This window comes from Copadichromis virginalis, linkage group LG13 (assembly GCF_057382275.1).
Source record: "Copadichromis virginalis isolate Kocher_CV1m ecotype Utaka linkage group LG13, C_Virginalis_male_GT1.1, whole genome shotgun sequence".
Classification (NCBI taxonomy): domain Eukaryota; kingdom Metazoa; phylum Chordata; class Actinopteri; order Cichliformes; family Cichlidae; genus Copadichromis; species Copadichromis virginalis.
The window spans coordinates 25,775,503-25,801,442 of record NC_140630.1 but is presented as its reverse complement, the minus strand read 5'-3'; the positions used below and the strand labels follow the sequence as shown (position 1 = coordinate 25,801,442).

Genomic DNA, 25,940 nt, shown 5'->3' with positions numbered 1-25,940 from the left:
AAGTCCCTCCGCCCCTCCCAAAGTGGTCTTCTTTTGTTCCAGGATTGCAATATCATGTGTCAGTAATATCAGGTAAGCCTGATACCGGTGTTGATGGATTAGTTCTACTAGAGTTGTAAAGGGTCTGGTCATGAACACCTGCCCAGATTGTGCCAGCGGAGGGTCGCCCTGCTTTGTGTCGCTTTTACAGCCAGTGGGTCATTGTAGTCTGTGAAGAGATGTTGGTTCAAGGTCTCTTTAGTGCAGAGCAGACAAGAAGAAACATGGAGGAGTGTTGGACATGAGCACTCGAGCCTTTCTTTTCCTCCCATGAGTGTCTGTGTGGTGTTCCAGAAACTTCTAGTCATCTGAATCTCCAAAGTCAAACGCAGAGGATGAGAGAGAGGGAGAGGAAGAGAGAGAGAGAGAGAGAGAGAGAAGAGAGAGCGAGACCCACACCACACAAGCTCGCTGACGCTCTGAGTATCTCCCTTTTACTTTGCAGCCTCCCATCACTTCCCTCTCTGTGCTGACCCACACCTGTACCTTCTCCCAAATCGGCTGATATCTTCTGGCCCCGAACTCCAATCTTAAATTAAGAAACTGATGGAGTGGAAGAGGAAGAGTTTCACTCGATAGAAGAGCAGCTGTCAGCAACAGAGTTGCTTTAAAGAAAATCGCCCGAGGGGGACAGAAACAGACGGGGACGAGCGGAGACAGGCGAAGGAGCGAAAAAGAGAGGAAGACTGCTTCAGGTGACCGAGTTGCAATGGAGGTGCACGGCATGCGCGATTAGGGAGCGCTGGGCTTTTGTTAAGGTGGATTACAAAAGTGAAAAAGCCTCCAGAACTGACCGGGACCGCCTTTTTTCTGCTTGAGTTGACGGATTGTCTCCGAATCATGAACGTGTCGCCTCCAGACCGCAGGAAAAACATGCGAGAATTGGCTCTGGAGATTGGCATCAGAGTTCTGCTTTTCGGAGTTTTCGTGTAAGTAAAGGCTCCAGCAGCTGAGTTATCTGAGAAACACCGAAAACATTCAAATTAATAACAAAAATAATAATAATGAAAAACTGCCTGGCAACTACGCGCGTCTTGGCGATGACATTCATTTTCGTCACTGATGTTATACATATGCCTTTCCATTATTTCGACACAGAAGTGTTGTGTTCAGGTTTATGTGCCGCGGTGTGGTGCTGAACGAACAGGTCCCCGTGCTTGTGTGTGTGTGTGTGGCGGTAGCTGCGGTTCAGCAGCGTGGACAGACCGCTGTCAAACCAGCAGCAGACCGACGCTGTGGTTAACAGGTTGCAAAAAACAAAACAAAAAGAAACAACTTAAATCTCCACCAGAATAGACTTTCTGTTATGAGCGCGCTCTGTACTGACTCTTATGAAAGAACTAGTATTTAGTTTCTTTGGATCACAGCCGGTTAGAGAGCTGCAGCGACAGCTCATCTGACCGTTTCACCAGACACGACACAGTAATCTAACTAAGCACACAATGATGAAATGATACTTTGCCCCCCTTTTTTTCTGTGAAGCTTCTTCCTCGCAAGCAAAAACTAACATAAATAGGTTATAATTGTTTGTCTATCTTGGAGCTATTAAGCTCCAGGTGCATCATGATTTTATCATTTACCATTTTGCTTATTTTTATGCTCGATATCATCTCAGTTGAGCTACAAGTCCCGATATCTACAATGCATCCCCTTGCTGCATCTTTTCCATTTATGGGAAAATAAAAGAAGAAGGAAAAAAAAAGAAGAAGACGCTCCTCTCATTTTGGAGTGTGTAGACACAGTGCGTGCATTCCGTGTGTGTCATTAATATCTATCTCTTGGCTAAGTGGTCCAACTCTGTGTGTGCTCTCACAGCAGACGGATTATCCGGCCAACAAGAGCCTGATGGTGTGTCCTGATTGTGTTTGACATGGATAAACTCAGATAGAGAGATGAAAAAAAAGCATAAAGTATCTTGGATATACCCTTTGTATATTTGAATGTGATACTAGGCTCTAGGATTTGCTTCTGTGAATCTGTGCCACATTGAAAGAAAAATGCAGTTTCACACAATACAATCTTCATCATCATCATCATCATCATCATCACGAGGCAAGTGTTGTATTGTAGCACAGAAGCCCCAGCCACAAAGCACTTGATCACCTTAATGAAGTGAGTTTTACTCCCCATATTCCCTCTACACTGCACAGAGCTTTAATCTGCTTCTGATAACACTCAGTCTCCCCCATCAGTACACTTGATCTACCCCTAATAGGATATTAAGAGCAGGATGGTTACCGAGCATCACGTTCTTCTATGAGACAGTGCACACACACAGACATGCACTGCATGTTGTTCAGCTTTGGGAAGGTTGTTACTTTCCTGCTGGGCTACATTTGATACCGATACCTTGGATTAAATAGGATTAACTAGTGACAAAGCTGGTGAACCAAGAAGCCATAGAAGCCAGATTCCTTTGTTTGCTGTTCATTTTGATTTGATGGATACAGAGTGCCAAATTTTAAGAGCAAGTTTCAATCGTGTATTCAGAGAAGGGAGAATTTGATCTTCTGCGTTTCTTTGGGGCTCAAAGTTATTGTTGTATCGAACAAGTTTTATTTCAGCAGACCAGATAGAGTCGCCCTCTGGCCTCGAAGGGCAGTGGATCCTGTTCGTATCTAACCTCAAAGACTGTGGTGAAGGCAGGATAATTGGGGTCAACTAGTTTCTGTTGTTTTCTCCGCTGAAGGTGTAGAGGACAGGTTTTGGCTGCCGCTATCCGTGCCTGCTGTGCGGTGTAGGCTTGGTGTAGGTGTAATGCACTGTATTTTTATCTTGGGAAGAAAACGACAGTCTCATCTGTGCATGTTTGCCAGGGAGAGTTACCAGTCGTCTTAAATTTAGTTTCACAACTTGGTGTTTTCTTCCTCTGCAGCTCACTCTTGAATTTGACAAACTGGAAGGAAAATGAAGAAAAGATTTTTGCTCATTTTGCTGTTCATATTCTTTCATAATTGTGAACATGTACCGAGGGGAAATGAATGAATTCATCCTGAAGTAGGTCTAACGAGCAGATATGAATGCATCAGAGGTGTCTTTCCCATATGCAAGTTTGGTAATTCGGTTTGTCTTTGATTCTGATTAAATAATGCTGACTGTGGCAAGGAAGTTATCCTCTCTGCTTGACTGCCCACCCACACAAACAGTGGACTCCTAAGAGGCTTGAAATCTCTGCATTATTCACATCCAAATTTTTCCAAAGACAGCCTGCCTTTAAGGGAACGTTACTTTCTATTTGCCCTTGCTTGCCAAGCTGCTGTCTGTTCCAAGCCTCGGGAGATGCAGTGACCTTAGTGAGAGGCTGAAAGTGTGACTTTGGGTTGGCCCTGTGCTATGAAACCACTAATGCCATGCAGTCATCATAGGTTAGCACCCCAGGAGTCACGCATGTCTTATTCTAAAGGGATATGATCTCTGACATTAGGCAAAGTATAAAACAAGAGAAACACAAATAAACACAAAGATAAAGTCCTTTAAAAAAAAAAAAAATCTCTAGTTAAATGCTCAGCAAAGAAGGAGAGGATAATGAGATTGGTCTTATTTCCCTTTCCTTGTAATCCAGAGCGCAACAAGCAAGAGCTTAGACAAATACCAAGGACTCATTTCTTCCTTGAGTGGTTGTGTGACAGAGCTCGTGTCCTCAATCAAGCAATACAAGCTTGAATTTTGTCAGTGTGTTTGTCCCGAAGCTCATAGTCGGACAATTGAATAAGCACGTCCCATAAATACCCGAACACTGCTTGCAAGCAGAACAGGTGACAAAAGCAAGAAAGACAGAGACAAAAAGAAAGAGACAGAAGAGGAAGATAAGATGGAGGACACACAGTTAGGGAGATCTAGATTGTTGAGAGATTTTCAAGATTAAGACCTGAGGCTCAGAAAATAGATAGGCACCATAACAACCGTGAGAACCCGTATCAAAGCAATCTAAAAGCCTCTTGATTGCCCAGAGAAGATGGCTGCTATTTTACAGGCTGTCATACACAGCAAAACAGAGTAGATCTGTTTGTGCCAGAAGCAACAATTTGGAACCAGGCAGAAATTACTTATTTATTGAAGAAAATTATGGTGATAAAAAAGGATTATTCTTAATTGCATGCATTGGTAATGAGGCATACTAATGTGTGATCTGAAGCTGGCATCAGCCATTAGATCATTTTTTGATATGCAGTGTCATGAAAAACTATTTGCCCCCTTCCTGATTAATTTTTTTAGTATTTTTCATTAGTATTTTTTGCACATCTGTCACACGTACATGTTTGAGAGCAAAAGGTTTTTAATATTCGACAAAGATAATCCGGGGAAATACAAAATGCACTTTTTAAATATTTCTTAAATGAAAGAAACTGTCTACACCCCCCTATTCATATGTGGAAAAAGTAACCGCCACCTCGTGTTAAATCATGAAATAACTGCGTAACCACAATTTTTGGAAAGCTGAGTCACTCACAGGCCTGATTACTGCCAGGCACGTTGAATCAAGAAGTCCTTAAACAGAATCTGTCTGATGTAGGCTAAAAGATACCAAAACGCAACCATGATCTAAGAAACTCTGGAGGAGATGAGAAACAAAAACTTTGACAACAGTCACTCTGGAAAGGGTCACGAAGCCAGTATTTAAGGCTCTGGGACTCTAACCATGGTGTGAGCCATTATCCACACATGCAGAACACTTGGAGCAGCAGTGAATCTTCCCAGGAGTGGCAAGCCTACCAAAATTACTCAACAACTCATCCAGGAGGTCACAAAAGAACCCAGAACAGCATTTAAAGAACTGCAGGCCTAACTTGCCTCAGTCAAGGTCAGAGGTCTTGTTTTACATTTGCCAATAAAAGTCCTTGATGATCACCAAGACTTTTGGGAAAATGCTCTCTGTACTGACGAGACAAAAGTTGAACTTTCTGGAAGGTTTTTGTAATATAGCATTTGATGGTCTGATGATCTGGGCAATTTTGCTGCTTCAGGACCTGGAAGACTTACCATAGTTCTAAAAATTTGCTCTCTATCAGAAAATCCTGAAGAAGAATATCTGACCATCAATTCATCCCCTGAAGCTCAAGCACACTTGGTTTATTAAACAGATTTAAATCTGAGATCCTTTTTTTTTTTTTTTTGCCTGTCCCATTTGGTTCTTTAGCCATCAGAATTGTTGTCTGAAGACCAACAAGGATACCCAATGGATTTACTTTGCCAAATGGATCTTCGTGGCATTGCCGTATTGGTCCATTTGGTCGATCTTTGTTTTTATTATTTATTATATTTTATTTTCAGATGTTACAGATGGGACAGACATGAGTGAGGGATAGGAAAGGGAGAAAGAAAGAGGAAGGAAAGGAAAAACAGAAGGGGAGAGGGACAGTGAGAAAGGGGGGGAGAAAAAAAAAAAAATCTCCTGGATCACCTGTTGAGAGAAGAATAGAAAACAAGCAAAAAAACAAAAAAAACAAAGCAACATACTAAACACAACACCATCGCATTAATCTAGCTAAGTGTAAACAGCAGTAAATACTAAATATTCAATGTTGTTGTGCAGCACGCAGGACAGATGTGCTTCGAAGTAGTAGCCAAGAAAGGTGTAATTTAAGTCTACGAGCAGTGAACACCCGTGTGCATACCTGTGTGGATCAGCGTGCTTGTATTCCAAAGGTTTCTCCATGTAACGATCTGCTAGGGAGTGTGGGGGGGGCATAGCCCCGTCCTCCAGGGTATGAAGCAGGTATGGAGGAGATCAAAACTCCAGGCATCCAGAGGCCCCCAGAACACAAGAAACCATGGAAGACCAACAGAGGGGCAGCTGCGCCACTGTCCCAGCAAGAGCTGAGGAGAGTCCCAGATGAGGGCTCACTCAGCTGCCGCGGAGCAGAAGCCAGGGGGAGTTGCAGTGACGCGCCCGTGAGCTCCGCCGGCAGCCAGCTGTGCCTGAGTGACCGAGCCCCAGGCCGAGAGGCCGGGGGCACCCCACCTCCGAAGTGGCCCGAGCGAGCCCCAGGTTCCAGGCCCCGATAAGCGGCCGCCAAGGAGTGAGCCGGTGTGTACCTGGACGCCCACCCCCAGACACAAAGAACCACCAACGCACCGACACCTGAGGGAGTCCGCCACCGGCAGGGGAAGTGGTGGAGGGGTGGAGATAGGCCTCCAAACCTTGGAGGGCCTGAGGTGTCCCCAGAGAGGTGGTGTCTGATACCCAACCTGACATATAGACACAGACATACAGGCACATCCATTCCCCCCCTCATGCTCTCATATGCACTCACTCCACACTCAACCAACGTGGAGACAGACATAAAGAGACGTTGTACACACGATCACACTCCCCAAGCGTACTCTACAAACCGGGTCTAGGTACCCTTGCCCCTGGAGGGGGGAACTGCACCCAGACCCAGGTGGTGTTTCCCTTTTCCCTGCGGTGGAGAGAGGCAGACCGCCCCGACTCCGTAGCAGCAGGGAGGCCCCACACTCCAGACCGCAGTCGGACGGCCAACTCCTCCTAGCCCCCCCGCTCCAGCAGGCCGCAGAGAATGGGGGTGGGAGAAGACTCCAAACCTCCCTCCACCCGCTCATTGTAGTGTTGATGCATGTGTGTTCTAAGGTGCAATTAAAACCCAGGAGGGCATGGAGCTACCTGCCAAGAAGCAGCAGGTAAGCGCATGGTCCCTCCTGCTAGCCCTCAATGTCTACGTGTATTTAAAATTGAGAGGTGGGCAACAACGCCAGGGGTGAGGTGTACACCCTGATGGTAATATGGACTCCGTGATTGTGCCCGCCCCCAGGCCCCTGCAGGCCTAACTTGCCTCAGTCAAGGTCAGAGGTCTTGTTTTACATTTGCCAATAAAAGTCCTTGATGATCACCAAGACTTTTGGGAAAATGCTCTCTGTACTGACGAGACAAAAGTTGAACTTTCTGGAAGGTTTTTGTAATATAGCATTTGATGGTCTGATGATCTGGGCAATTTTGCTGCTTCAGGACCTGGAAGACTTACCATAGTTCTAAAAATTTGCTCTCTATCAGAAAATCCTGAAGAAGAATATCTGACCATCAATTCATCCCCTGAAGCTCAAGCACACTTGGTTTATTAAACAGATTTAAATCTGAGATCCTTAAACAGGCCCCTTGTGTTCAAAAAACCTCCAATATAACAGAACTAAAACACCTCTGCAAAGAAAGTGGGCCAAAGTGACGTGAAAATTAGTCATAGCCTGTTATCACAACCAGCTGATAGATTTAGGAGGCAGTTTCTTTTTCACACAGGGCCAGAGAGGTTTGGATTACTTGTTTCCCTTAATAAATAAAATCATAATTTAAAAACTGCATTTTGTATTTACTCGGGTTATCTTTGTCTAATATTAACATGAGTTTGATGCTCTGAAACATGAAAGTGTGACAAATATGCATAAAACTAAGAACTCAGGAAGGGGGTAAAATGCATTTTCACAGCACTGTAGTTGCTGTCAAATGAGGTTAGATGCAAGTGTATTGAAATAACACAATTCATCCCTCAAAACAGTGACTGCACATCATTCCCCATCTCAGAGGAAAGTTTAGGCAGTAGCGAGATACAGCCCAGAGCGTTAGCCAGTCTCAGAGATGATGGGGAGGAGCAGAGTCTTGAAAGAAACTTGGACTTTTTGAGAATAAACAGATTGTTTAGTCAACACGTCTGTTGGATTAAAGGTACTTTCAGCTGCTCAATATTTTCCCGAGGGTGGATCTGCATGTTTGATTTGGCAGAGATTTTTCACCATTTTACACCAGATGCCCTTCCTGACGCTATCCTCCCGTTTATCTGGGCCTGTGATCCCCTGAGGCTGGGTTTATTTCTCCTGCCGGTTATAAACTAGGGATCTTTCACGTGTAGAAGTGAACGTGTTATCGGATTAATGGTTAAAAAGAGAGACAGAAAAAAAAGAGCAATGCAGAGTTTAAACTAAGCTGTAATCCTGATATAATTAGTCCTGGTTGATTACCATGACTGCAGTTTAATGATACAACAATAATTCCTTAAACATCAAACACAAGTGGAAATACAGGTGACTCTGTTTTTAGTGCAATTAGCTCACTTTGGTTTTATAAAGATGTCTGATCTGATCTGGATCTGATCTCACGCAGCACATAGTACAAAGAGCCGTTGTGCACAGCGAATCACATCGCCGATGATGACCCTGTAGAGGAGGATTCAGCCAGTCACCTACAGCTCTTCATCTAACCACTCCTCTAACTGTGCCTGCGCCGTCTCGTTCCATTAAAAATTTAATGGACCGCTAAAAAAAAAGAAAAAAAAGATTGTTGATAAGCAGTCATAGTCAGCACTTACGTCAGTGCAAAACACATTGCAGTTTTTAAATCTTTCATAATTAATCCCTCATGTTTTGCCAGTCCAACGCTTTTAATGTGAGGCAGCATATTCTCTTTACATTAGCAGTAGCTTAATACTCTTACTTGGCAGTCTCCTGGTCCTCGTTTGAAGAGAAATAACAATAGACGGCGAGGCTGTTATCAGTGGTGTGGAGAATTTTTCTTTGTTTTTAATTACATGCATGCATAGTTTTCTTGTGCAAGAATACCCTCTGTGCTTGGAAAATCTAAATTCTGCACGGGTCTTTTCGTTGCATCCAACAAACATTACATTACATCAAGAGTGATTATAGAATGTAAATGAAAAGGAGCTGAAAAAAAAAGCTATAATCAAAATGGGGGTCTGAGATCATGAAAGCATTAATGTAATAAAAGATTATAACTTTAAAGTGGTGTGGACACTAAAATATTCTTGGCCTTTCTCCCGAACTCCACTCACAGAAACGGTAGAAATAGTGTAATTATTTTAATATAAGATGTCAGTAAAGAGATTTTTACCCAGAGGGCCACAGGTGTGAGTGCCAAAGCCATAATATAAAGTGCTGAATTTTAATCCTTGTAATCAGAAAGAGCCGACCCCCAAAATAGACACAGTAAGTCTGCAGCTTTGCAGCCTTCAGCTCTTCGTTTTATTCATCTGTCTATATGGTTTAGTCCAAACGCTTTTTCCCCACGGGCAAAATTTCTAAGTAAACAAGATCACTCCTGCACAGTACACAGTGGGTAATGGCAAAGAGAGGGAGTAAATTCTGCAGTCCACTAAGTCCAGTGTGAAGCATTTAGACTCAGATACAGTGTTCAGAATTTGGATGACTGAACTAGAAATACAGACAAGCAAGAATTGGGGTAGCAAACGTTGACTGGTGAGAAAGAGGACTCCAGAGGGATGCTGCTGTTGTACTATTTGCCTGTATACATATTTATTATGTTCGGCTGTGGACAAACATGACTTCTCAACACTGACACATCGCCGTCTTCAGTCATCTGCCATTTGTGTAAATTTCATAATACCCGTCTTCATAATTATAATATATTCTCCTCGCCTTAATTTTTCCTGCTACCACATTTGAAGCACTGAGTCACGGGTCATCCAACCTGTGACCCTCATTATCTTTGAGATGAAGAAAGAATTGAGATTGCATGTTTGACTACTGACTGTAACAAGGCACTGAAATACTTCCTGACTCGATAACACAAACAGACCGAGTCAGCAAGCGGTGACTGAAACAGTGTGACCTCAGTAGTGTTCCCTTTGTACATCTTTGTCTGAAGAGCCCAGGGAGAGCACCCAATGTTGTGCTTGATTGTATAAGCTATATTCGACACAGTAACTTAATCCCTAAATGTGTAGGTTTAATAAAGTGGCAGTTTATTCAACAGTTTCGAATTAAACCAAAAAACTATATGAGTGAAAATACAAAAGAGACAACGTCAGACTATGTGAGGTAATTTTAAAAAGAAATCACATTTTGGATGTGATTGTGATTAGTGACCATGGTGAATTGGGAATCTGAGTGGTGTGAGAAGATTTGAGAAAAGATTAGCAGAAGGAAAGCTCTATTAGCAAACGAGGCAGATGCTGCAGCAAAAATATCCATGAATCCAGCGAGAGCAGAGGCAGCTGACTCTCACACCAAGACCAGGGAATCCCTGACAGCTCAGTCTGTCACCGCTCTAAGCTACTCTGGCATTTCATTCTCCACAATCGTTTGATCAGCTCATTATGTCTTGCTGTCCCTGCTGTCATTTTTCCAAACCCGTATCTTTATCCCTCCATGGGTAGCAGATTGCTCAGTTACTCTCTGTGTGTCCTTTACACCAGTCTGCCTTAAAGGGGTACTGCAAGTCGCTTTGTGAAGATTGCCTTGTGGGTCAACTTACCTGTTAGAGGAAATTTACTGTAAGAAAAAAAGTCAAACAGTACTATGCAACAGTCTTGAGCTGCCCTTCATGTCTTTATTTTCTGGTAGGAAAATTAATCAGAACACATGCAAACATACACAGAGATACAGTATAAAAGGAAAAAACTGGGTTTGTACAGTTCTTATGAGCTTGAAGATGAATATTTAGTTTGACCACATATGAACTCTCTTAGGTGGCCTTGTTTCTCTGTCAAGCTGATTCAACACTACTTCAGTAAAGTTGAGGTCCGGGCTCTGGGGAGACCAAATCCATGACTGATAGTGTTCATGATGGTTTTTCAATTCAGTTCAATTCAATTTTATTTATTATGCGCCAAATCACAACAACAGTTGCCTCAGCTCGCTTTATATTGTAAGGTAGACCCTACAATAATACATACAAATAAAAACCCAACAATCATATGACCCCCTATGAGCAAACACTTTGGTGACAGTGGGAAGGAAAAACTCCCTTTTAACAGGAAGAAACCTGAACCAGGCTCAGGGAGGGGCAGCCATCTGTGGCAACCGGTTGGGGAGAGAGAAGGAAGACAGGATAAAAGTCATGCTGTGGAAGAGAGACAGAGATTAATAACAAGTATTTTTCAGGTGTTTTTCTGTCCAGGTTTGCCTTTACTGCATTGGCAGTGTGTTTGGAATCACTGTAGTGCCGCAAAATGAAGATGTTCTGAATCTGATGCTTTTCAGATGGTACTGCACGGTGGATCAAAATCTGATGCTACTTCTTGTGTTCATAATTCCATCAAGATCCACTGGCACCATGACCATGACACAGCCTCCAGTGTTTTACTGGATTCATCACTCCATAAGACCTGTTTTAACTGATTAACATTCCAGTTCTTCTGTAATTAGAAATACTTTAGCATTTTCTCCCTATAGCCTAAACCAATGGCTAAAATTGGTTCTTTGCTAAGTTGTCTGTTTTGTGCTTCATCCCTTGAGTTAGGTGCCTTTTTTATGCTCGTAACAGTGTTAAAAGAGGATTAACAAACAATAAAATATTGCCTGGACTTCAGGTACAAGGACTGAAAATGAATAAAAAAAACAATATTTTATGAATGTCAAACTCTCATCTTTGACACGTTTCATGGATTCAGCTAAATAAACTGGAAAAATTATGTGATGTGACAGTGGCTTTTATTAGACGAGGCAGCTAACACATTCATGTTCACTTGGATGCATAGGTCAGTGTTAAGTGGCCAAAAAACCAACAAAAAACCCATCAAAACAAAATAAAGAAAGAGAAAAAAACTATTGCCTGAAAATAGTCAAGTACACGGAATTAAAAGGAGCAAAATACCCGCCAAAGTCCAAAGAAAACCTTCTGAAAACCTTCAGAAAGCCTGGAGAACTATTCCTCTTTCAGTGCACTTTAAAGAATTACAAACAAATATGGCTTCTTGGAAAGAAAACATTAAGAAATGAGGGGTGGCTCAAGACTTTTGCACATTACTGTAGGAGAAGCAGAAAAACCCTTATTCTAGTTAACAATAAATCAGATTACAGATTTTTGAGTTATTTTTTGTCGTGAATTTACGACATCTGAAAACAGTTCCAACTTTTACATCCACTCTGAGTTCAATGTTGTTGTCATGCGCCTTAATAATTTATCATATAACACAGAGTTGCACTTTTCCTCCCAAATCTAATTCCCAGCCTTCCCACTGCTCGTATTACAAAGTGAAAATAATAAACTTAACCAGTTTCCATCATTGTACTGGGGGGGTCTTAAAAGTCAAAGAAGAATCTTGTAAAAACTACAGTAACAGCAGGGATTGTGCTTTACATGTGGCGTTTTCAGCTGGAAAAACAAAACAAATACTGGAATGTAACCACTGTTCAGAATTATGAGCTTTTATATTTTCTTATTCTTAGGGAAAAGCTCTTACTGCAACATGGTATTGTGTTCTGGTATTGCAATTTCACCATTGTAAAATATGAATGTCAATCTCAGTTCTAGCCGTAAACAAATCTTAATGTTAAAACTGTTCCTTTTGTAAAATAAAGCGGCTCAGCAATCAGGTTGAAGCTCAGAGGATGCAAATGATGGAGCTGTAATGATGTTATGAAGATAAACTGCATCACATTATTTGTTCATTTTGTGCTTCCATTCTGTTCATCTGAACATGTTCTCTAAAACTTTAAAGTTTCCCCATTATTTTAGAAGTATTTGAACCATGACTGGTGCTCGGTAGATGTAGGCTGTGATGAGGGGCAGTGCTGTGGCGCTCTGAGGTGTGGAAGTGCGGAAGTGACAGCTTCTGTCAGAGTGGAGAGGAAGGTCCCCTGCACTGAGTTACACTTCCTCCCATCACGACGTTTCTATTCTTATACCTCCCCCTGTCACTTCATCGTTTTATTGCCCCTTTCTTAGGTGATTTTTTTCAGCCTCCTCTGTATTACTGTCATTTTCAGCATCATACTCTTATCTATATACAAAGACAGATGAGGGGCTGAGAAGATGAAAGAGCCTCCCGCCAACACACACACTAGCACATTTGGCAGTCTCCTGGCCCAAATCTTAAAATATATAACAAGCATGCTCCTCTCCTTCTGGAGAAGCCTTCATCACGTCTGTGTGTGTGTGTGTGTGTGTCCCTCAAGCCCCAAGCTTTTGCTGTCAGACCACTTTTTCCTTGATGAGTATTCTGTGATTTCCTTTAGAGAATACTGCAGAGTAACTGCTCACTTTTTGCCACTGTAAGGTGAATTTGTGGACAGTGTGCGTGTCATAGTTGAAGGGAAGAAACTTACATGTATATTTTGAAATCTGTCATAACTTTAAAGTAGAATGATAAACTCTATCATTCACCCATTTTCTTCCACGTATGCAATTTAGGATCACGGGCAGGCTGAAGCCCAGCTACCGTAGCACAGGAGGTGGGGTACACCCTGGACAGGTCAGCAGTCTGTCACACTAATTTAGGTTCTTTTGACTGTGGTAAGTACCTGGAGTGATCCCACGCAGACATGGGGAGAACATGCAAACTCCACACAGAAAGGCCAGATCATGGATTTGAACCGAGAACCTTTTTGCTAAGTGTTAAAGAAAAAGAAAGCCAAGTAATAATGAATGAATAAGTAACGAATAACACTGCGTTCCAGCTCACTAGATCAGAAATACAAATAAACAAAGTCTTTTCTTTTAATCTTTTCATTCTTTCTTTATTCTTCAACACTGTGGTGAACACAAAAGAAAAACAAATATTTGTATAATAAGGTTTAATGGTGGCACAAACTGTAGCATTACAATCTAATGAACTGGATTATGCAATAATATTCTGCACACTTGAGATACATAAAGCTACTTTTCCAGTTGAGTTTCTGTTTTCAGACAGTCCCTCTTATTATTATATCGCAGAATTACAGGATACCCACAGATACTGGTTTATAATTCTGTTGTAAAGGTGATAGGACTAATCGATAATGACTGGATCGAGACAGCTACGCTAAAAATCACATGCAATTTATCATCCAGCTGTCAACAGACTCAAGCTCAGTCTAACTTAACCTTTTAATGTGTAAATGCTGCACACCAAGGTGCTTCAGTTCAATTAATTATGCTGATTAGACCTTGTCACAAGACTTTGAGGTTAAAGACAGCTTGATTGAATTGTCCTTGACTCTAATTAGTGAGACTGAATGTGTATGAAGTTCTGACCTCTGTGTTTCCAGTATATTCAGTAGCTAAATTAAGGTGGCATTTTCATATACATACAGTAGTTCAACCATCATGAAGTGTAGGAACTGAATATTGTTGCCAAACCTAAGAACTTAGCCTTTTTAACTCTTCTGATATTCTGTTTGTCAAAACAGGACCTACAATTACAGGTACTAGTAATCAAAGATGTTTTAATGATTAATGCCAGTGAACCAGGATGCAGAAAGCCAGGGTTCTTTAACCCTAACACACCTACATGTATCTGTAATACACATCAATGCAACCTAAGATCAAAATAATTTAATATAATTATTTAGAATGAAAGTACATCTGAAATGACATCCAAACAAAAGACAGCAGTTAAAGGCCAGAGTAAGCCCACCAGTGGCTCCAATTATTTTGGCTGATTAGAGTGTAGAGTGCTTCTCCAGACTTGGTGTGTGTGTGCAGTCATGCTTGATCAGCATCTCTCTCACTCCCTGTTTGCTTCGCTGTCTTTAATAGCCTTATTAATGCACAATATGAAATGTCCTGTGGGTTTGGGTTTTTTTTGCCATTTGAAGTGTTTATATTTTGGGGTTTAGCTTCCTTTTGTTTTGTATTTCTGGTAATTCAGGTAAGTAATTTAGTAATTTTATTTAGAATTTATTAGTGCTGTCAGGGTTAATGCATTAACGTGCTAAAACGTGCTAATACACATTAGCGTGTTAACGCAGATCAATCCGTGTAAGGGGTTAGTCGGTGTTAACGCGTCATCGCGACTGATGTGATGAACATTTAACCCATCTGGAGCGCAGACTGACTCAAAATCCCTGAAATGTCTCTGTCAACGCATTTCGGGCAGTTTGTCCAAAGTTTGTCCATTCTGTGCTCCAGATGGGTTGATTGTGTTAAAATATTTAATCGTGTTAAACATTATGACAGCGTTAACGTGTGTAACCCCTTACCCTTACACGGATTGATCTGCGTTAGCGCGTTAATGCGGATTAGCCCGTTTTAACGCATTAACGCTGACAGCACTAGAATGTATGTTTTTAGGTTTTTGTGTTCTTGTGGGTTATTAATATTTGATTCCTTGTGTTAACTTTTTTCTTGCCTCCTCTTTGTAATGTGATTCTCCATTCAGTTACAGTTTCAGCTGTGTCTTGTTCCCACTTCTCTTGATTATATTGCTCAAGGTGTGTCATGGGCTTTGTTTCAATCCTGGATGGTTGGATAGGATTCATATTGATTTCCACTCAATTGTTGTAAGCAAGGAAATCCAACCCTTACTTTCACATTTTTGTTTAAAAATAGCATCGTCAATGGCCAGTATAAAAGGCATTTCGGTCAATAACACTGTGTTCGCCCTAGCTTCTCCTTATCAGAGTTTCATTGACTAGAGGAAAGAAAACCTTTCACTAGGATTAATGATTAACTCCTGAATGCGAGTAGGAACCCACAGCTATTGTTTGGAAATTAAAAAAAAATGAAGTGACTCCATTTTCTTGGCCATTGATTCTAAATAAAAGATGGATGGAGCTATTTCAACAGCTCCTGATTTGAAGCCTCAAGCTTAGCATCTCGTTGTTTTGAAAGTGGACATGATGACAGATGGATGGTCTGACTACAGCTGGGCTCCTCAAACTCATACAACAGGAACTTGAATTTGCCCCTCCCAAGCATGTCATCCTTCTTGACACTAATCGGGACCATAATTACAAAATCATGTTGTATTCACTAAGTCCTGGGACAAATGTTTATTAAATTAACAAATAAATAATCCATAGATTTTTATATTGTCAGACTTCTTTTTGCAACAAGTGGAGTCACAATCCCGCTCGCCACTAGAACGAAAGCATTTTTCTTCATTGGTTTCACTTTTCAGATCTGCACATGATATATTATTCAGGGTCTCCACAATAACAATCTTCAAGAAAATGAAAAACAAAGTCATTTTTCTGAAGTGGAAAGAAAATCACATTGAAGATAAGATTCACAACAGAAAACAACAACAAAAATACCCACGAAATACTATTAAACAAATCTGAGAAAGCAAAGTAAAAGTATTACAGTGTGATAACACTGAATATATAGACTTCACAGATAGGAGATGTATCATTATTATCCTTCAGATCCATAAAAATGCGGCATCCCTCTGTGTGTGTGTATCCATGTTTGTACAAGCAGTGGACCTCATCTCCCGATGCTTTCACACTGAGTGGTATTTGCAAGGGTTTTGTACACTCACTCTTCCTTTGAATGAGCAAAAAAGCTGCACTCTCCTTCATGTTGCTGTCAACTTTAACATTTACTACAATAACCAATAAGCATGACAACAGGGATAAATGTCAGCTGTGTGTTCCAATCCCACATCTGTGTCCAATCTGTGTGAGCGATTTCTGTCGAATTCTTTCCACCTCCCTCCCTTTTCCCTTGTCTTTTTCTCTAATGCTCCAAGCATGGTTACCTTTATGCTTAACTTAATAAGCTCTGCACACACACACACACACACACACACACACACACACACACACACACACACACACACACACACACACACACACACACACACACCTAACAAATTGTCTGAACTAAGCACAAAACTTATTAACTTCTGAGGTGATTGCCAATGGCAGCTATTCAGCCTGCTAAATTCATGATGTGTCTGTATAGGTTTTTTCTCATACATATAACCATCAGATTCAAAGAAGAATGCAGTGAAACCTTTTATATTAAAACATTTCAAGGTTGGCTGATAAATACACTCACGTAATTCCTATGTACATTCACCCATCAGTGGCTGTGGTTTAACCAAAGGTCACAGGATAATTATATAGAACTGTAGTGAGAGTTGCTTGGATAAAAATCTATTAGATGTACATTAGATATGAATTTTATTATTCTTTTTCTTTTTAGGGCCAAATTAAGGGCTAGGGTTTTTTTCATTAATGTAACAAAGTTACAAAGACTCCCTGGCAGCCATCGGTCTTTTTCTTCTTCTTTGGGTTGTTCCCTTTAGTGGTTGCCACAGTGGATCATCTGCCTCCATCTAACCCCGTCCTCTTTTGTCACACCAACCCTTTACAGGTCCTTCTTCACTACATCCACGAATTTCCTCTGTGCTCTTCCTCTTTTTCTCCACAGTTGCAGCTCTATATTCATATCATTTTTTCCACAATATTCCCACTATCCCTCCTCTGCACATGTCCAAACCATCTCAGCTTTGCCACCCTATCTTTATCTCTAAAACGCTCGACCTGAGCTGTCCCTCTCATGTACTCATTTTTCACTCTTCCTGCTGTCCTTCTGTCCCACATTAAGTTTAAAAGGTTATTTTCATGTCAGTCTTTCTGAAACATCAAAGATAAGCATTAAGTAATGTTGGCTAGAATTACACTTCTTTCTAGAGCAGCGATTTTGAAGAATCACCAGTAGCAAGTGGCTTAAAAAGAAGAACATTTTGTCAACATAGTGGAAATATGTTATTTCTAAACATATTCTTTGAAGTTTAAAGAATAAAACTTATGGTTACTACGTTAAGGCCAGCAGTACCCCACTGTTTATTGAAAAATACTTACTCAGCCACATATGTATATAGTTACACTTTACATGTTACACTTAAAGGAGCTTCTCAGCTATGGAAAACTCTACCATGAAGCTCCTGGTGCACGGTTTTTGTGCTGATGTCGATGCCAGAGGATGTTTTGAGTGCTGCACTTTTCACTCTATAATTTTATGTGGTCTGCCAATTTTTTGACTGAGTTGCTGTCGCTCCTAAACTCTTAATCTTTGCAATAATACCACACTAATAATAATGTAGAATATCTTGGAAGGAAGTAATTTCAGAAAGTGAAATTACTGATGTGTTGCAACAGTGGGGCTCCGGCTATCACAGCACCCCAATCAAATTCAGTGAGTTCTTTAGAACGACCCATTTTTTGACACACATCTGTAAAGGCAGTTTGATTCTGCCTGTGACAGTGGAAGTGAAAACACCTGAACTCAAAGGTGTGGCCGACGTTTTTATTCATAGTAGTGCATGTTAATCATTATGCACTGCTGTGTATACCACCTCCATTTCCACAAATCAAATCTTTTGTATTTAACAGAGCCTGGAACCAGAGCCTGTTTAAAGGGAGAATATCTTTAACTCATCATTAAAGATATTGGTATGAACAAAAAGACTGTATAACATTGATGGTCACACACCTTTTTGCTTCTTGATGCTTTGCCTGTTAAGCATTGTGGCTGTTAGTAGGGATATTCCTGGGTGACTAATTTCTTCAAAGACTAAACAAAGGGGAAAAAAATAAACTAACCAACTAGTCTAAAATTTAGAAAGATGCTGCTATCAACTTAAACTGGAGAACTGTTTACTGGAAAATGTCAAAAACTCTCTAAATAAAGGCATTTGAAACAATTAATTGCATTCTTCAATAATGATTCATGCTGCTTAACCTGCCGTTGTACGATATAAATACAGCCCTACTTCGAGCCCCTCCTGGTAGATTGAACACCTCACCCTATCACTAACAGAGCGTGAGCTCATCCTTTCGCCTTTTAAAGAACTAACAGTTACAGTGTTAACAAACAGAAAAGGTGTAAATTTACAGATTTATGGTATTTCTCAACATTGATGCGCCATCTGGTGGCTGGTGGATGCATAGCATTTAGAACACAACAATTTAACTGCACTGGGCATCAATTAAAAAGTAAAATGGTTAGTTTAAACATCTAGTGTGTTTGGTACCGACTAGTGACAATAGCAAAGATTGGTCAACTAGTCCACTAGTGTTCTTTGTTAAATAATTGCTTTCTAAAAGCTTCGAGAGTTCCCCTTTAAATGACTTGAATGATCTGAGATGATGAGCAAACAGCTGGTAGCTTCAATGTTGACACAGGATAAGGTCACCCAGTCTTGTCTCCTTGATCTTTCAAATACTGCGAAAATCAAACCTTTACTGTCATTCAACCATCTTTTAGTACACACTTTGATTTTCTCCCACTTTGATCATTACAATTCACTCTTCCCGTGCATCTCTCAGTCCTCCAAAGCTTGTCACCAATTGGTGCGTAGCACAGCGGCAAGGCTGCTAACAAAATCTAGCTGGCGGTCACATATTATATCTATCCTTGCATCCTTTCACTGACTTCCGTTGAAATTTAGAATCCAATTTTAAAAATATATTGGACAGGCCCCTGCTTACATAGCAGAGCTTTTGGGAATTTTATCATTTCCTTGAAGAACAATAGCCTGTTACATATCGTAGTAGTAGTACATGGATATTTCTGTTGTTTGTCTAACAGTCGTAGTAGTTACACCTGCATTACATATTGTATGGATTAAATCAATTGGATTACAGATGTGTAGTTAGGTTTAAAGGAGTTATTATTATTATTATTATTATTATTATTATTATTATTATTATTATTATTATTATTATTATATATCCCAATGTGTTAAACTTTTTTTAAAAATTTTATAGGCTGATGCCTGTTGCTTCATTCCTGTGTTATAGTGAAGCCATCATTGAAATGTGTGGAATTAAAAGCCTTTGACAAGCTGCGTGCGTCAGAAATTCAGGCGACAGCATTTTATTGTAGAACAGCTCCTTGTTGCTACTGTTTTATGTGGGAGCACTGAGTGTGGCAATTTTCTCTGCACAATGGAGAGAGAGAGAGCTCAACTAATATGATGAGTTAACACCAGTGGGGTGTTAAAGTTGATGCATTTACTCAGCATGCTCAGTGAATATAAGCTTTGGACCTGTTGAGCCTGTGCAAAGCTTTCTGGCAAATCTTCAGTACATGGCAGCCTCGCTCTTCTCCTTCCTATTGTGGGTTGGTACTCTTATCTCACCATGTGCCCCCACCCCACCATGCTTCCTTCGTGTCCCTTTGGTGATGTCCTGCCAGCTTCATATGGCTGCATTTCCTAATACCTGCCTCAGATGTGAGGCTCTGACCTTTCCAAAAGTGTCTGTGGGGCTTTTATCGTGAACAGACACCTTCAGTGTTACTAAGCCAGCCCTCAGCTTTTCAATGCACCCTCTTGATTTAGCCAGTTTCAATGGGTAATTAAAAAAAAAAGGACCTAGTTTTCCACTGTATCCCCCACCAGGGTTTTGTGTGACAAGTGAAGGATTTTCTGTTTCTTTAGCCAACTTCAGACGGGATTCCTCCAGGGAAGGCAGCGCTAGCTCAGTGTCACTCAGCATCTATTTTGCTCCCCTCCTCTCTTCCCTGCCTGTGACAGGACTGATGCTATGCATTCTCGACACGTCTGGCCAAAGCCCTGACTGTAACCAGTAGCACAGACACAGAAAGAGAGGGCATGTGACACTTATTGTCCACACCAAATTCAGACTTGCAAAATAAAGAAGCCACTTGGAATTTTTTAGTATGTCTTGGAAATTCAGGTGACAGTGTTAATGCCAGTCATGGAGTTGGCTCTATAGGAACTTCTGATGGCTATATTAATATTATTAAGGGTGATTTTCCCCATAGCAGGTGTACGACCTTTGTTGTATGATTTAGTCATGTGTATCCAATCCAAACTCAAGCTGTGACTGTTTTGCTGGAAAAGGTTAAAGAACTTTTTCGCTCAGAGGCACAACGTTGCCTCAGCTCAAGACTTTCCCAAGCTTCAATTCTGTCTCCAAACTCCAGCCTTTAAACCCCCTGCCATAGCCGGTCACACAGCCTCGCCTCCAAGCTTAATGCCTTCTGTTTCCACTTGTTTCCCTGCTGTCTGGTCTCTTTGCAGCCTAAAAAAATAAATATGCAGCCTCAAATATCATTATATCCAACAGAATTTTGCCAGGTAGATCGCTGCTAGCCTGATTTAAACTTCTCTTTTGAAAGAGTGCAATTATCTTCCAGCCTTCGGTCAGTGAGCAACAGTCACACACACACACACACACACACACACACACACACACACACACACACACACACACACACACACACACACACACACGTACACATACAAGCACGTGTTAAGTATCAAGACAGGATTGCTGTGCTGTGGTCTGCAGGCCCTGGTAATAAATGAAAAAAAATTTGCATAATTAAATCAAGAATGTATCCTCAGTTTGTCGTTCAGCTTCGCTCTTTCTCCACTGTGAACCAGCGCTAATCCAATTCCATCATCAGCAGCGCTATATGAAATTACAGATACCCGGTTGTCTTATTTGAATCCAGCTGTGCCAGAGGAGTTAGATTTGATTTTGCTGGAATAGCAGAGACAGGATTTTTTTTCTCTCCTATGTGGAATAAAAATTTGTAACTTAAGCAAAAACCCGTACTCGTCTTTTCCCTTTCAGCAGTGTTGAGTGTGTGTAAGTTGTGGATTTGTGATAAATCCAGGCTCACCCACTGTGACTCTCAGCCATCAATCATTACAAATTCTACTTTTGTAGGTTAAAACATCGCCAAAGCACATTTCACAGATCTGCATACCATTCATCTCATTCAGCTCTCAGCTTACTCATTCACTCTATTTCTAACAGGGGGGGAAAGTGTTTTTGACCCACTTTAAGAAGTCATTAGATACACTTCTATGCCTGAGTTGAACCGAACCAAAGAATTTAATAAAGTCTTCCAATTACCAAAAAGCTGTAAACTTGCAACTCAACTTCCAGAAAAGCTGGAGCTTTGTATAAAATTAATTAGAAAAATGTAATAACTTACAGAATATTTAAACCCTGTCTTACATTAAAGGATCCAAGGACACATATCGAATGTTGAAACAGACGTTTTTGTTAAAAAGTTAAAATTTTCAAAATTTGTTTTGCTGTCTTTATATTATTCTCAATTAAATGTTGGGTTAAATTAATTTGCAAATCACTGTGATTTTATTTACATTTCACACTGTGTCTCTTCTTTTAGAAATGACAATGGAAACTTGCCTGAAGTTTATCCAACTAAGCCATTTGGCTCTTCTGTGTGCCTTATTGCTTCACTGCATAACTAATTAAGGAACAATTCCATTACTTTTTTTTCTCTAAATCACTTTCTGTCACAGTGGCGCAGCAGAAGAATGTATTCCCGAGGCCACGATTCTGCCCACAGTGCATTGTAAATCAAGCGCTTTCGAATAAGACGCTCATATTGTTCTTTCTGCTGTTGTATGCTAAATCTCCCAATTGTTTCAGCACGATAGAGGAAGAGCAGATGTTGGGAAATAATTTTGCTTCATTTCTTTAGCTGTGGCTGCGCTCATCAGATTTGGGATATGCATCAAGGAGAGATGGATAGGAGCCGGTGGTGATAAATTGGCCCAAATGCAGAGCTTTAACGATGAAGAATGGGCACGAGGCAAATTTCATCACAAAAAGAAAAAATAATGTAGACATTAGTAGCATACCTTGTCTCCACTCAGCCTAAATGGCCCTATACAATTGCACAATTTGCAGAAAAATCAGACTAACCGCCTCCATTAAATCTTTCTTAAAGGTTTGTTGCCAACAATAGTTACCTTTACATATTCACCTTGAGGTCTGTTGTTGGCTTAATCTATTATGCTTTGGCCCCTGTAGAGACGTTTATCACTTTGCTCAATACTGCTCCTACAGAGGGTAAACAGAAGCTGATAAAACAAAATGAAGTACTCCCCAGGCAGCCAGCAGGCGGTGCTGAGTTCAGGGCATTTGCTGTGCCTCCTCTTTATGGGCACTTAGCTGTCTATTCTTGCCAGAGATTATGTCGGTGGGCTCAGCGGAGCCTTGATGAGTCTGCTTTTATAGAAAACTTTTTGTGGTGCATTTCCTGATGTGGTGGCCTTTTTTGTCACTGCTCCTCTGCTGCTTTTTTCTCTGTGTCTCCTCCTATAGCTTCAGGTCCTGTGGTCATTTGCAGTGCCTGTTTGATCTTCTTGCAGTGAGCAGAATAAAGATGAGCATTTAACAAGAAATAAATAAATAAAAAGGCCATAATTCAGACCTTTCAGACATTTTGACCATCTGAATGTGCCAATTCTATCTTTGACGCAGCCCACCACCCCTCTCCACAGTTCTTTCACAACTTTATGAATCAGTTTGCCTGCAGATATTTTCCTGGATGACATACTGAGGACTTTTTTTTTCTCCGCATTGTCTCTTGATGCGATCAGCATGGCCCTTCCTTTATCAAACACAGAAAAGACCTTCCATCACCACCTTGTAAATGTGTTCGCTGCAGTCTGTAAATTACAATAAAGGTGAAATTAATTTCCAGGTACTTCTATCCTCAGAAAGAAGAATGAATTCTGTGTTTGACTTTTGGAGCCTAGAGCCTTAAAGTGCACATAAACTACATTGGAATTTCACATTTAAATAAATTTTATCACTTGGGGAAACAAAGAAAAAGATGAGGCAAAAAATTCAATCTGAATTTCAGGCCAAAGGAAATCCGGTGTGGGCAGCATTGATTTGTTAGAAGAGATTTGATACAAATTCTCCAAAAGAAAGAGGAATATTACATGTCCAAAAGGCATTTGATTTCGAGCTTATGAAAGCAATCATTTCCACTGAAGAGAGAGGAAAAAATGCAATGAAAATACAATGCCATAATAAAACTGAGTCGGCCATTGTCCGTTGTTTCAGAATACGGATGCAACTCAGTCAAGTTATTACTGGGGACCGAGTGGCAAAACTTCACAAGCATCCATATTGTTTTTATTCACCATCGCCTTCTTCTATTCTTCATCATCTGTCTTCTTCTGTCTATGATAGTCCTAAAGCATATGGTTAAAAGTTCTGCAATTTGACACACTGATTAGTGATAGTGGAAAACATAAGAATGGAAATCAGACCAAGTTTCATGTCTGAGCACTCTAGCACCATCAACAGGTTCAATATTGAGATTCCTTTAGGCCTCAGTCCTCGGCCACCTCTGGTTGCAAGGAACACATTTTTTATTCCCCAGCTGGTTGGAGAGTGGTATGGAACCAAAATCACCAGGTGAAGTTGGTTGCAAAGTGGGTGGAGCACCAAAAAACTCCTTGTCATTGATTTGGTCACTAGCGGTGACGTGTAGTTTGCATGGAAGACAACAGCTTCTCTGCAAAGTGTATCATAAACTGGAACAGGAGATTGCTCACCTTCAAAGTAAAATATGTGTCTTAGTGTTGCAACCAACATGTTTCAAAAGGTTTTACTTTGAAGGTAAACAATTTTTGTTTACAGTTTGCATTTTATGTGTTCATGGGTTAGCACAGTAAGCAGTTAGCCAATATTTGCAGACAGAGTGTACACCAATGTCTGTTACCTGTTACAGCAAACCAAAGCAGCTAAACAGAAAGCAAGTATTCTGGGCTTCTTCCTGAGATCTTTCCCAAAAAGTGTGTCATGTGACTAGCAGGGTTGGAGCAATAATAACAAAAACTAACTGAAACAAAAGAAGATTTTTTATGAGCCTTAATGCATTAACCATTTTTTGTCCTGGTTTAAAATACCCTGTTTCTCTTTGCATTAACTAAAAACAATCTTTAGGTTTTTTGTTTTTTTTGCCCATCCAAGACAGGTAGTATTAAGCAGTCCAGCTAAAAGTTGATGCCTACGTTTTTCTTAAGTTCTATCTGCCTGTCTGTGACTAATTCGAAGAAGGAGACTCGCACACATTTATGTGCAAGAGTAATTAGACTGGCTAACAAAACACTGGAAAGAGAAGCTTGCACTATCTCACACAGAGGAAATGTGACTTCATTCTCTGCTAAGAACACCATTGCTCCAGTACATTACGTCATATAACAAATTATTACTTGCTGGTATAATAATGCTTAAAATCTCATTATGGGATCTTTGAAGTTACACAATGAAAATGAGAGTTACAAAACCTGCAGAGAGAGAGATGCAACTACAGTACTGAGCTTGTTCCAGCTTATTTTCATCCCTTAAAAACATACATACATATGCGTCTGCTTTCTTTAAATTCATAACACATATGTAATTTAAAATCATAAAATAAAACATGACTCTAAATTGTTCATATTAAGATATGTTACAAATCTCAAACCACTCTTAGTCTTCACATCCATACAAACCTAATGAATGCATTTGGCAGGAGCATGCAAAGTTAGTATAAGGTTAATATTATTATTATTATTATATGTGGAACAGCAAACTTTAATGGACCCATATAAAGAAGTGATTACACACCAGAGCAAGTCTGTGCATGCTTTGCATTCTAACATGACCCATGAAAGAAAATATGTGTCGCTATCTTCAGGGAGCGTGTGCCTAAAACTCATTAAGAATGTAATGACTGGATGCAAGATAAGCTTTACAGAGCGACAGGTAGATCATTGCAGTATTTAATGATCCAAGAGCGCCGCGTGCGCTCCTAATGGAGGTTCAGTTCGTATATTTGTGTCTGTATCTAAGGTGAGTTGGGGGGGGGGGGGGTTCTTCACTTGACTGTGTGTCTATACTGCTCTGCTTTTAATCCCCGGGGAGTAAAATTATATTTCCAGTCACCGATACCTGAACAACAGAGTTAAAGAGAATACAAGCTGGGAAAATTGAGTAATTTATGAAGCATATTGCGTGTCATTAGCACAGCATAATATATTGTGAACCACATACCGTGAATGTAATGCCGCTGAAGTGAATCATGCGCACGGGCCCAGCAAGGTGTAAAATGAGCAAGTACTGATTAGGCTGCTCCTTTGCAAAAACATCAGGAGACATTATTATGAGCCGACCAGCAAATAGACTTGGCCCAGTGTGTAACGTGCTGCATGTGTCCTTGAGAGATTAAAATTCTGTAATTGTTTTCCCTGTGATGATAAGAAAATTTGTTGTTTATCCTTCTTATGTAGCCAATGTTTACCGAAGACACATGAGCCCAATGGCCTTTTTAACTTTCCACAGTTAAATTCTCGCCGAAGAGCTGAACGAGATCCACAATATTCTCCAATTTCTGCCGCTGGACAATGAGCATGTCTACTGGAGTAGATAAATGCTTTGCTGAAGGGCCCACATTGTGGAGGAGAACATTATTC

The 25,940-nt window shown here is 40.6% G+C and overlaps 1 protein-coding gene across 1 annotated transcript in view; it reads left to right on the top strand.

Moving 5' to 3' along the window:
* Positions 1 to 472: 472 nt before the first annotated feature.
* plpp4 (phospholipid phosphatase 4) overlaps positions 473 to 25,940 on the top strand; it is a 47,877-nt gene continuing 22,409 nt past the window's right edge. The window contains exon 1 of the mRNA XM_085478218.1: positions 473 to 968. Coding sequence (XP_085334344.1) covers positions 880 to 968 — 89 coding nt within the window. The 5' untranslated portion in view covers positions 473 to 879. The remainder of the gene's footprint in view (positions 969 to 25,940) is intronic.